Here is a 10,532-nt window from a genome sequence, read left to right on the forward strand (position 1 = left end):
AGCCAAATAACAACCTGTTGCTTTCGAACAACAACAGCAACCTGGCCAGGACCGGCGGCTCAGCGATCTTCCCACGGTGGCCACGGCCTCACCACCGATTGCCGCAAACCGAATGCACCGCATGAGCTAGTCTGCCAGCACCGTGGACGGGGAACCGGCCAAAGCGATTCGAATCACAAACAACCCGCCAAGCGCGGGCCAAAAGTCCCAAAACAACCCCGCGCCGAAAAGTTGCTCCTTCAGTAAAGCCAAAAGACACTGGATGTGGCCATCATGAGCATTCTACCGGACGCGGACGCGGTTTCCAAAAGTTAAGAAGAAGGCATCCCCAGTCACCAACTTCCAGATCTCCTGTATGGCGGCACCGGAATCAGCGGCTGGGAGAATCGCTCCTCATCCGGTCCCCAAATCGTGTCCGGCTGGCAAGTTTGCCCATCGTTTTATCAGTTTTATCAATGATCAAGTGCGAGTCAACTCAGCAACCCGCCCTGCTCTCCTCGACCCTGACGACGTCCTCCAACATCAAGATCATTCCCGCGAACCAGTTCATCCAGCTGAAACCGTTCGGATCAACGCAAAAGTTCAATCAAGATGTGACCAATCGCAATAGGAATCTGAAAGCATAGGCCGTTCATCGCCCCCGCCCCGGCAACAGTTTATGATTGGAAATTTGCATTAATTTACGCACGACTCGAACGCTGTTGGTTGTTCGGCACTGGGCAGTTACGCTTTTCACAAAATAATTAGTTTTCATTTTTATTAATTATTCACGGTAATAAAAACGGTTCTTTTGTTGTTTTCTCTGGCCACAAGGCCACAACCCCGATGATTAGTAATTAGTAATTGTTATGAGACAATAACTACCCCGTTTGGCCCCTGTAAATATTTCTGAAAGGAACAACCTTATTGAATAGTTAAAAAAGAATTTCTTTTCTAAATTAACTTAAATTCAACAAAAAAAAAACTAAAATCTTGGACAGCCTTCTGATGATACTGGTCTAACTGGAAAACCCACAGCTCTTCTTAGATTCCTAACGCCCCGAACCGTGGAGTGTTCCGTCCAGAAGGATGACGAGGCACCACTTCCGACAAATCCGTTCGTTTCCGTATAGCTTTCTGTAGACTTTCCTGCGCTATCCGTTTGCGAAAAATGCCAAGACTTCCGAGCTGTTATTTGCCAACCTGGCCTTTTCGTTGAAAATCCTAAAAAAAATCGTCCCGAGGAATATCCGCAACGCTGTCCACTTCCTCAGCCTTCTAAAACGATTTACCCCGAGCACTGTAGGACGCCGACCTACTTATTTCTATCCTCAGCAGCTTTTCCATCGGCATAATGGTTAGTTTGGTCTTTAGGACGCCGGTTTCCAGACAAATTTGGTAAATTTCAGATTAATTTACATTTCATACGGCCTCACGCGAATATTTTTTTGTTTTGCTTTGATTTGTTTGACGTTTGCGCGACAGACCAAGGTAAATATTTAGGTGGGAATACGCTAATTGATTAGCGTGAATGCTAATCAACTAACTAAAATTTCTAATCAACTAGGCGATAATCTTAATTAATTAGGGCATGTGTCTCACCCCACGGCATAGGCCGTTCATCGCCCCCGCCCCGGCAACAGTTTATGATTGGAAATTTGCATTAATTTACGCACGACTCGAACGCTGTTGGTTGTTCGGCACTGGGCAGTTACGCTTTTCACAAAATAATTAGTTTTCATTTTTATTAATTATTCACGGTAATAAAAAACGGTTCTTTTGTTGTTTTTCTCTGGCCACAAGGCCACAACCCCGATGATTAGTAATTAGTAATTGTTATGAGACAATAACTACCCCGTTTGGCCCCTGTAAATATTTCTGAAAGGAACAACCTTATTGAATAGTTAAAAAAGAATTTCTTTTCTAAATTAACTTAAATTCAACAAAAAAAAAACTAAAATCTTGGACAGCCTTCTGATGATACTGGTCTAACTGGAAAACCCACAGCTCTTCTTAGATTCCTAACGCCCCGAACCGTGGAGTGTTCCGTCCAGAAGGATGACGAGGCACCACTTCCGACAAATCCGTTCGTTTCCGTATAGCTTTCTGTAGACTTTCCTGCGCTATCCGTTTGCGAAAAATGCCAAGACTTCCGAGCTGTTATTTGCCAACCTGGCCTTTTCGTTGAAAATCCTAAAAAAATCGTCGAGGAATATCCGCAACGCTGTCCACTTCCTCAGCCTTCTAAAACGATTTACCCCGAGCACTGTAGGACGCCGACCTACTTATTTCTATCCTCAGCAGCTTTTCCATCGGCATAATGGTTAGTTTGGTCTTTAGGACGCCGGTTTCCAGACAAATTTGGTAAATTTCAGATTAATTTACATTTCATACGGCCTCACGCGAATATTTTTTTGTTTTGCTTTGATTTGTTTGACGTTTGCGCGACAGACCAAGGTAAATATTTAGGTGGGAATACGCTAATTGATTAGCGTGAATGCTAATCAACTAACTAAAATTTCTAATCAACTAGGCGATAATCTTAATTAATTAGGGCATGTGTCTCACCCCACGATTCAATCAATTAATTTTTGAGTGATGATCAATTGGGTCCTAAAATAAAGCTTAGATTGCTGATATTATTGTTTACAGCGATAAAGCTTATTTTTCTGAGTACAATGACCCTTTGTACGACCACAAAGAGTTTAAAATGGATTTTTAAATCAATTTTGAAAAATTAACCTAGCGGTTCTTTTTGACAGAAAAGGTCCTACTTGACAGCTCGTTTCAAGGGGACCATAGTTGCATAGTTTTTTTTTGCATTAAAATGAAAAACATTGATCAGAAATGGTTTTTGATCGTGTTTTTACCGTTGTAAATAAAAATTGACATAGGGCTTTACTGCCCATGTTCACATAAATGTCCCATATGCAAAAACAGCAAGCTGAGAAAAACACATGGGAAGTTTGTCCCACACATAAGGCTACGTGTTAAGTTTTCACGAAAAAACAGGATTTCCGTGGGATTTTCTCTTGATTTCTAGAACAAAGTACTGGATGTTATAGGCTCTTTTGAAAGAGCACACGATTTTGAACAAAACTGCATCAATAACTCAAAAGTGATGAAAATGCATATGGGACATTTATGCGATCACGTGCAGTTTAGTACCCAATTTTAATTTTGCAATCAACCATTCAAATTTGCCTAAAATGGGGTCGCAGAACTCAAATTTGATGTTATAAATAAGAAAATAAAAAAAACGAAAAAATGTTTGCTCATGAATCGTGATTCGATTCTCCGAAGTCTCATACAAACCTTCGGATTTTCAAACTTCGGATAATCAAAACTTCGGATATGGTCCGAAAAATGATATGACAAATGGTTAGTGTATGGTTGATGTTTATGCGGGTCGTTTCTGGACTGTACATCGATTTTAACTTACATCTTCAATTCATTATTTGATTTCAAATTTCATGTTTGATCCTTTGTGCACTTATTTTATTTTTTTAATACTTGTAGTTTCTGTTCTTTTTATTTTAAAGTATTGTGGTTATGATTTTGACGTATTTTTGTCTTTGTTGAAAAAATGTTTGAACATTTCTGTCTGCTTTGGAATAAATAATATTATGGTCCGATGCATTTTTCCCACTGTGCCTGTGCTGTGAGTGTGAGCTCACGTTGAGTGTTTGAGTGCCCCGTGAGTGAAATTTTCACTCACGCAATCTGTCAAACCCGCGAGATGAAAGAAAAGTACACAGAAAAATGTCAATGGACGCAAGCAAATTGCTCGAGTCGTAATTTTCCAATTACATTTTTACGTTTTCGGGTGATAATTTTTGACTAAATTGCCGTGAAAAGTGTCTCAAGATGTGCGCTGTTGGATTTTGCATTTAGTAATGTACGAATATTTTGCTGCGATTGTTCGGAATCCGTAAAAAACATAACAAGAAAGAAAAAAAAGTGTCAAGTGTCTCCCCCACAAATGAATTCGGGACGCGATTTTCCGGAGCAAAAGCAGTTGTGCAAGCGATAAGATTTCGGGAGGGGGAGTGCTGATAAAACCAAGACGAATCTATTTCCCCACCCGCAAGAGGAGGATTAGAGTAAACACAACGCACAAGATGCAGCGAAGATCCCGACGGAATCGACAAACGCTGGCATTGTTCCTTGTGTTGATGGCGTTAATTGAAACCACACCCGGCCGGGTTTCGGCGACGGCGGCCGCGGCATCAGCAGGTGGTTCGCCTTCGTCCGCCGTTGAAGATTGGGACGATCCGATTGAGGAGGAGGAGGGTTATTGTGCGCCGTACAACGGGAAGGTTTGCAAGTCGTTTGTCAACAGTCGACAGGTTTGGTACAGCCGGGAGGACGGGACTGGTGGGTGGGAGAACGAGAAGATTACGGCCGCTTTGTTTCGGGATTTGATCACGGACCTGCCGGATTACTGTCGACCGGCGGCGGAGGTGAGTTGCGAGGTTAAATGGTGTCTTGTTGGGAAATAACTAAATTGTCTTTGTTCTGGTTTGCAGAAAATGCTTTGTGCGTACGCGTTCCCCCAGTGCGTCATCAAGGACGGAGTGACGATTCGGTTGCCGCTGTGCTACGAAGATTGCGTGGCTACGCACTTGCAGTTTTGCTACAACGATTGGGCGCTGATTGAGGAGAAGAAGGAGCGGGGCGATGTAATTAAATCGCGGGGTCACTTCCGGTTGCCAAACTGCGAGGAGCTGCCGAGGCACAACAAGAGCGCAAGGCCGCCAACGTGCTCGCACGTCGGATTGACCGAGCTGATCCAGGAGGAGGCCACCTGTAAGGAAGTGTAGGAAGGTTGATTCTTCGAGAAGCTTAAACTCTTGAATTCTTTTCAGATGACTGCCGGATGGGCAACGGGCGGTACTACATCGGAACAGTGAATGTAACGGCGACGGGCATTCCGTGCCAAAAGTGGGACTCGCAGGAACCGCACTCGCACCACAAGCCACCACTCGTGTTCGGGGAGTTGCAGGACGCGGAAAACTTTTGTAGGAACGCAGGCGGTGAAGAGCCAACGCCGTGGTGCTACACGACGGACAAGGCCGTGCGCTGGCAGGCTTGCGACATTCCGCTGTGTCCGAATTCGACCGACATGATTTCCACCAAAAAGCCGGTAAGTATCGTGATGGAGTCGGTGTTTACCCCGTCCATGATTTTCCTGCTGTCCGGAATCGGCTTCGTGGCCATCGTGTTGCTCCATCTGATGGTGTTCCTGTGCTATCGGATTGCGAGGCACAACAACAACCGCCGGCAGGGCACGGCCGGCTACAATACGGCGTCCACGCAGGACACGCAAGGAATTGACATCAACAAACTGCCCAGCAACGTAAACTATCATCGGACAGGGGCACAGCTCAATCCGAAGCTGGAGAAGCTCGAGTTCCCCAGGAATAACATAATTTACATTAAGGACTTGGGCCAAGGCGCGTTTGGACGGGTTTTCCAAGCGAAGGCGCCTGGACTGATCGCGGGGGAAGATTTCACGTTGGTAGCTGTAAAAATGCTCAAAGACGAAGCTAGTCAAGACTTGCAGGTTGATTTCGAGCGCGAGGCGTGTCTGCTCGCCGAGTTTGACCATCCAAACATTGTCAAGCTGCTCGGAGTGTGCGCTTTGGGACGGCCCATGTGCCTGCTGTTTGAGTTTATGGCGCGTGGCGATCTGAACGAGTTCCTGCGCCAATGCTCGCCCTTTGCCCAACAGAACCGCGCCGACAGCATCAGCACAGAACTGTCCCACGGCGACCTCCTGAACATCGCGTTTCAAATAGCATCCGGAATGGTCTATCTTTCCGAGCGCAAGTTCGTCCACCGTGACTTGGCCACCCGGAACTGTCTCATCGATGACAACATGGTCGTAAAAATCGCCGACTTTGGCTTGTCGCACAAAATCTACCTTCAGGACTACTACAAAGGTGATGAAAACGATGCCATTCCGATTCGCTGGATGCCGCTCGAGTCGATCCTCTACAACAAGTACACCATCGAGTCGGACGTTTGGGCGTACGGCGTTTGCCTCTGGGAGATATTCTCGTTCGCGATGCAACCGTACTACGGGATGACCCACGAAGAGGTGGTCAAATTTGTCAAGGAGGGAAACATGCTGTCCTGTCCGGAGAATACGCCACTGACGGTGTACGATCTGATGCGAAAGTGCTGGAGCCGAAAACCGGCGGATCGTCCAAGCTTTTCGCTGATTTACCAAAAGATCCATCAGATCCGGGCGGACTTTGATGGGAAAATGTTGATGTAGTCCCGCTAAGAAAAAGACTTTACACGGCGTGTGTGTGTGCACATAATCAAGTACTGCCACATTCTCGTATCTTTCGCATGGTGCGTTGCTTAACGTACAATGTAGAAACTCTTATTTGTAAGAAATCTTAAGAACTGGTTCGACTGATTTTACGATTTATTCTAGTTTTAGTTTTGTTAAACGTTTTAACAGTCCATTTACAACTAATTTACATTTGAAATCAAGCATTTCTCTAGAATTTCGTCAATATTTTTGTTTGTATTTGGATCAAAAACTGTTTATGCATTCCCTATGTCAGAAAAGCCATTTAACTTTGTCGTTTTCTTTTTTTTAATTTTTGTCGATTTTTTCAACAAGCGTATGAAAACCCTTCTTGAAATCCATTCTCACAAAATCCATTGCGAATACTTTCTGTTTGTATTTGGTTAGCCTAAAGGCTCACAAATCTGGCCCATCAACGAAAGCTTCTGGAAAGATACTTTCCAAATATACTCGCTAGAGTTATCTGAAAATCTAGCTTTTTTACAATAATCAAAAATCTGGAGCAACATTTGAAACTATTAGGTATGGCAAATCCGAGCCAACAGGTAGGTAACTGTTTAAGAAAACCCGCAGTGTTATAAGATAGCTGAGAAGGCCGGCTATTGTTTAACATTGCGAGTTTTGTGAAAAAGTTACCTGTTGGCTCGGAATTTACAAAATAGTTGTCAAAAAATAATGTAAACTATCAAAACCCCCTTACCTTATCAAATCTATATGCCTAGGCGGTCATGGGCAATGTGATATGAATCTCGCTGGAAATCTTTGAAAAAAGTTTTTTTCATTACTGTCCCAAAACTGGCTCCTTATGACAAAGGAAATTTATAAAGTTTTATCCAAATACAAAGTTACCAACAAGAAAATTTTTATTCTTTGCGAATAATTGAGAACATTTTATTAACAATTTTAACACGATCCCAATTTAATCAATTGATTTTAAAATATAGTATTATCGACCTTGTTGTATTATATTTTCATCATATTTTACCAACATTCTTTGGTGCCAAGTCACTAATATAATCTCTTTTATTTCACAAAACATCATTTTCTATTTCCAAAACTAAACGAAACGAGGTTTGTCCTTTTTGAAATATCTCCTAGCCTAAAAAACGAAACTAACCATTCATCCATTTCAAATTACTGCTATTTTGGCGAAGCAGGCGAAGCAATAGAGCCGCGGCATATCGTCGGTGTGCGTTGGTTGTACAGAATGATATTTCTAGTGTTTTGCTAATCAGTTTTTACTTTCACCGCCCTCAAAGTGTGACACAATCAAGTTGAACTGAACAATAATTTGGGTAAGCCAATTTGGCTGGATTTATAGCTATATCAATTAGTTTTAAGCATTCTGTACTCGTAGAGACTAAGTATTGAAACGTTTGATTACCTGTTTAAACACATATTTTAGAATAATACCGTAATCCGAATAATTTATATCACGAAACTGCATCACTAAGATAATACAATGCTCTCAGTTTATTAATTTTAATTCAAAGAATCTTTGATAGCTGATAAAGTTTATCTCGTGTCACTAAACCACATCCAGATTTTTTTTGATTTTTTATCGTTTTCGGGAAATGCAATACAATTTCCAACACAAATTAATAGTGATAACAACAACTATAACCTTGAACCTAAAAAAAATACGATAATTCCTCAAGGAGTAGAAAAAAAGCATCTTTCAGATATTGAAAGTCAAACGAAAAAAACACATACTAAACATACTAGAGAAGATGTAAAATTTCTATTTTTATATAGCTTGTAAGCGGATCGACGCCATGACAGTACGATAGTTTGGGAATGCGTGAAATTAAGTGACGAAAAAAGTTCGCAAAAATTGCACCATTGAAGCAAAAGTTTAGATGCGACCGCAGAAATTTATGAACCAGTGTTTTTTTAATCGATAACCTCAAAATTATACTTGCTTACATTTTATGTTTTGTAGGTTTTTAGAATTTTTTGTATTATTTTATCCTGCATAAGTATTATTTATCAATGATTTTAGATTTTTTTATATTTAAAATAGATAAAGGAAATATTTACCAGTGCAGCATTTTGTAAGTTTTGAAAGTCCCTTGAATCTTTATATTTTGCAAGTTAAAATCTCTTGATTTTTAACCTGCGTGTTCACACTGTGACATCATAAGAAATGCTTTCAATTTGCACACAAGAAAGACATTTAATTTTACTGCCTATGAATGAAAAAGACAAACAATAATGAAATTGGCCCAGGAAGGGGCGAAAATGACATGCAAATCCAAAGAGAGACCATTTGATAGTTTTAAGTAAGTATTCAAAAAGTACAGTGTAAAAATTATATGAGGTGTTCTAATGAAATAGAATATAAATGTGTTTGTCCCAATATTGTCAATTGTACACTGCTTGCATCCGAAAATCCTTACAGTCATTTCTTGAAAATGTTATTTTATCTACCACATCACAGTGTTCGGAATAGGACAATTATACAGCAAATTGTATGGAGAAAGTTACGTAAAATCAAATTTTGATCACAGGAGGCTGAATAAGCAAAAAAGCAAAAAACGTCAACAAACGAAAAAAAAGGCAGAACGAAGTTTGTCGGGTAAGGCTTGTTTTCCATAAAAGTGCTTCTAAAAACTCTTGTGGTGACAGTATGGCGCTGCCTTCTCGTTTCACCTTAACCTTCGGGAAGTCGCGTGTTTTCGCCTTTCTTACAAGTGCCCTTACAAACTGTGTACAAAGTACACGTACGCAAACTCCGGTGGGTTAAGTGAAATAAATTGTTAACTCCTTTATTTGACGTCCTAGCCAAATGGTGTCTTTGAAAGAATTGTTTAACTTGTCAAATCTATCTTTTGAAGTTATTGACATACAGGGTGACGACTTTCCAGGGTGTTAAAAAAAACAAAATGTTAACCAAAATTTAACTTTGTTGCATAACGGTCACTGACGGTATTAGGAAAAGTTGTAGAGGATAAAATTTTATGAAAGTTTTTCGAAGATGCAAAATTTCTAGATCTTCATCTATACTGCCGTTCTACGCATAATTGTCCCATGTCATTTTTTGACGATTCTGACTTTTAAGCGTTTTGCCTTTCTTACAAAAGAAAGGTTTAAGGTTTGCTTTTAGAAAAACGCTTTTTTCAGAAATCTAAAAAAATTCGTGCACGGCGAGGATTCGTCCCAGGAGAAAATCCTATTACTAAATTGAAGGTTTAGATGCGCTCTTTCGATTGAATTTTCGCCCGGAACCCGGAACTCAAAGTCTGATTTTTGAGAGCTCTTTTTCTGAAATACATGGCCGATGTCTGTATCCGCTCTTAAAAATTTGTGTCTTCCATCACTGGAAAACCGCTCGTAAAACCCACCATTTTTAAAAGCCAGATCTGTAGCCGTGGGGTCGGAGACGAACATTTTATTTTTCGATTCACAATTTTCGACCAGTAAATGTGGTCAAAGCCATTTTTAGAGGTATTTTTGGACTATTTTAAAGATAACACTATCAAATTTAAAGAATTCAGTTTCAAACAAAAGCCATTCGAAAACATGCGCCATAAACTGTTTGGGCCCAAAATTTGAAGCTTTTCCAAAATGTATTTCCAGAGATATAGCGATTTTAGTGTTTTTCGTCTTATTTTTACCCTATTTTTTCCTATTAAATTTTTGGATTTCTGCAAAATCATATACTGAACATCAAATTCGAAGTCCCGGCTCGTTCTCGCTCGAAAGCTCGACAAGTCGTCAAGTCGAAGCTTCAACGCCAGCGCTTTTACGCTGCGCGTGAAAGTGTTCTTTCTGGCTTCTCATAATAGATCGACAAAGTGCAATAGCGATACAATTTTTTTTAAGTTAATCATAGACTAACTTTATAGACTGAGTACCCTTAATTTTTTTTCTAATAATGTCAATCCAATATGTTTTTCTTAATTAAATTTAAATGTCTTGCGACAAATAATGTACTTCTGAAATTAAAAAAAATGGCATTTGAGGTTTAGCCTTAAAAGATTCGAAGCTTTAGGTAAAATTCTTACTGGATGGTATCATTATGTTTTTGAAAAAATAATTGCACCAATATATTTCTCGGAGTTTCATTATTTTGTAAGAAAGGCTCTATTTCACCTCTGGTGATATTAAATCGGGTTTTTAAGTTTAGTTTGATGTATAGTTTTAGGAAACCACATAAAATCTGATACTTTGTTCGAAAAACTGTAAAAACAACACCAAGACTGTTTGTCCCATTGTTACAATTCTA

At 40.4% G+C, this 10,532-nt stretch overlaps 1 protein-coding gene across 1 annotated transcript; it reads left to right on the forward strand.

Annotated features, from left to right (window-relative positions):
* The first annotated feature begins 3,728 nt into the window (after positions 1-3,728).
* Positions 3,729-8,663, forward strand: LOC6033469 (tyrosine-protein kinase transmembrane receptor Ror2). Its single transcript, XM_001843862.2, has 3 exons — positions 3,729-4,442; positions 4,509-4,788; positions 4,848-8,663. Exons 1-3 carry the CDS (start codon positions 4,101-4,103, stop codon positions 6,260-6,262), a joined length of 2,037 nt encoding a protein of 678 aa, XP_001843914.2. The 5' UTR covers positions 3,729-4,100; the 3' UTR covers positions 6,263-8,663.
* Positions 8,664-10,532: the final 1,869 nt, after the last annotated feature.

Source organism: Culex quinquefasciatus, chromosome 3, assembly GCF_015732765.1.
Source record: "Culex quinquefasciatus strain JHB chromosome 3, VPISU_Cqui_1.0_pri_paternal, whole genome shotgun sequence".
NCBI lineage: Eukaryota > Metazoa > Arthropoda > Insecta > Diptera > Culicidae > Culex > Culex quinquefasciatus.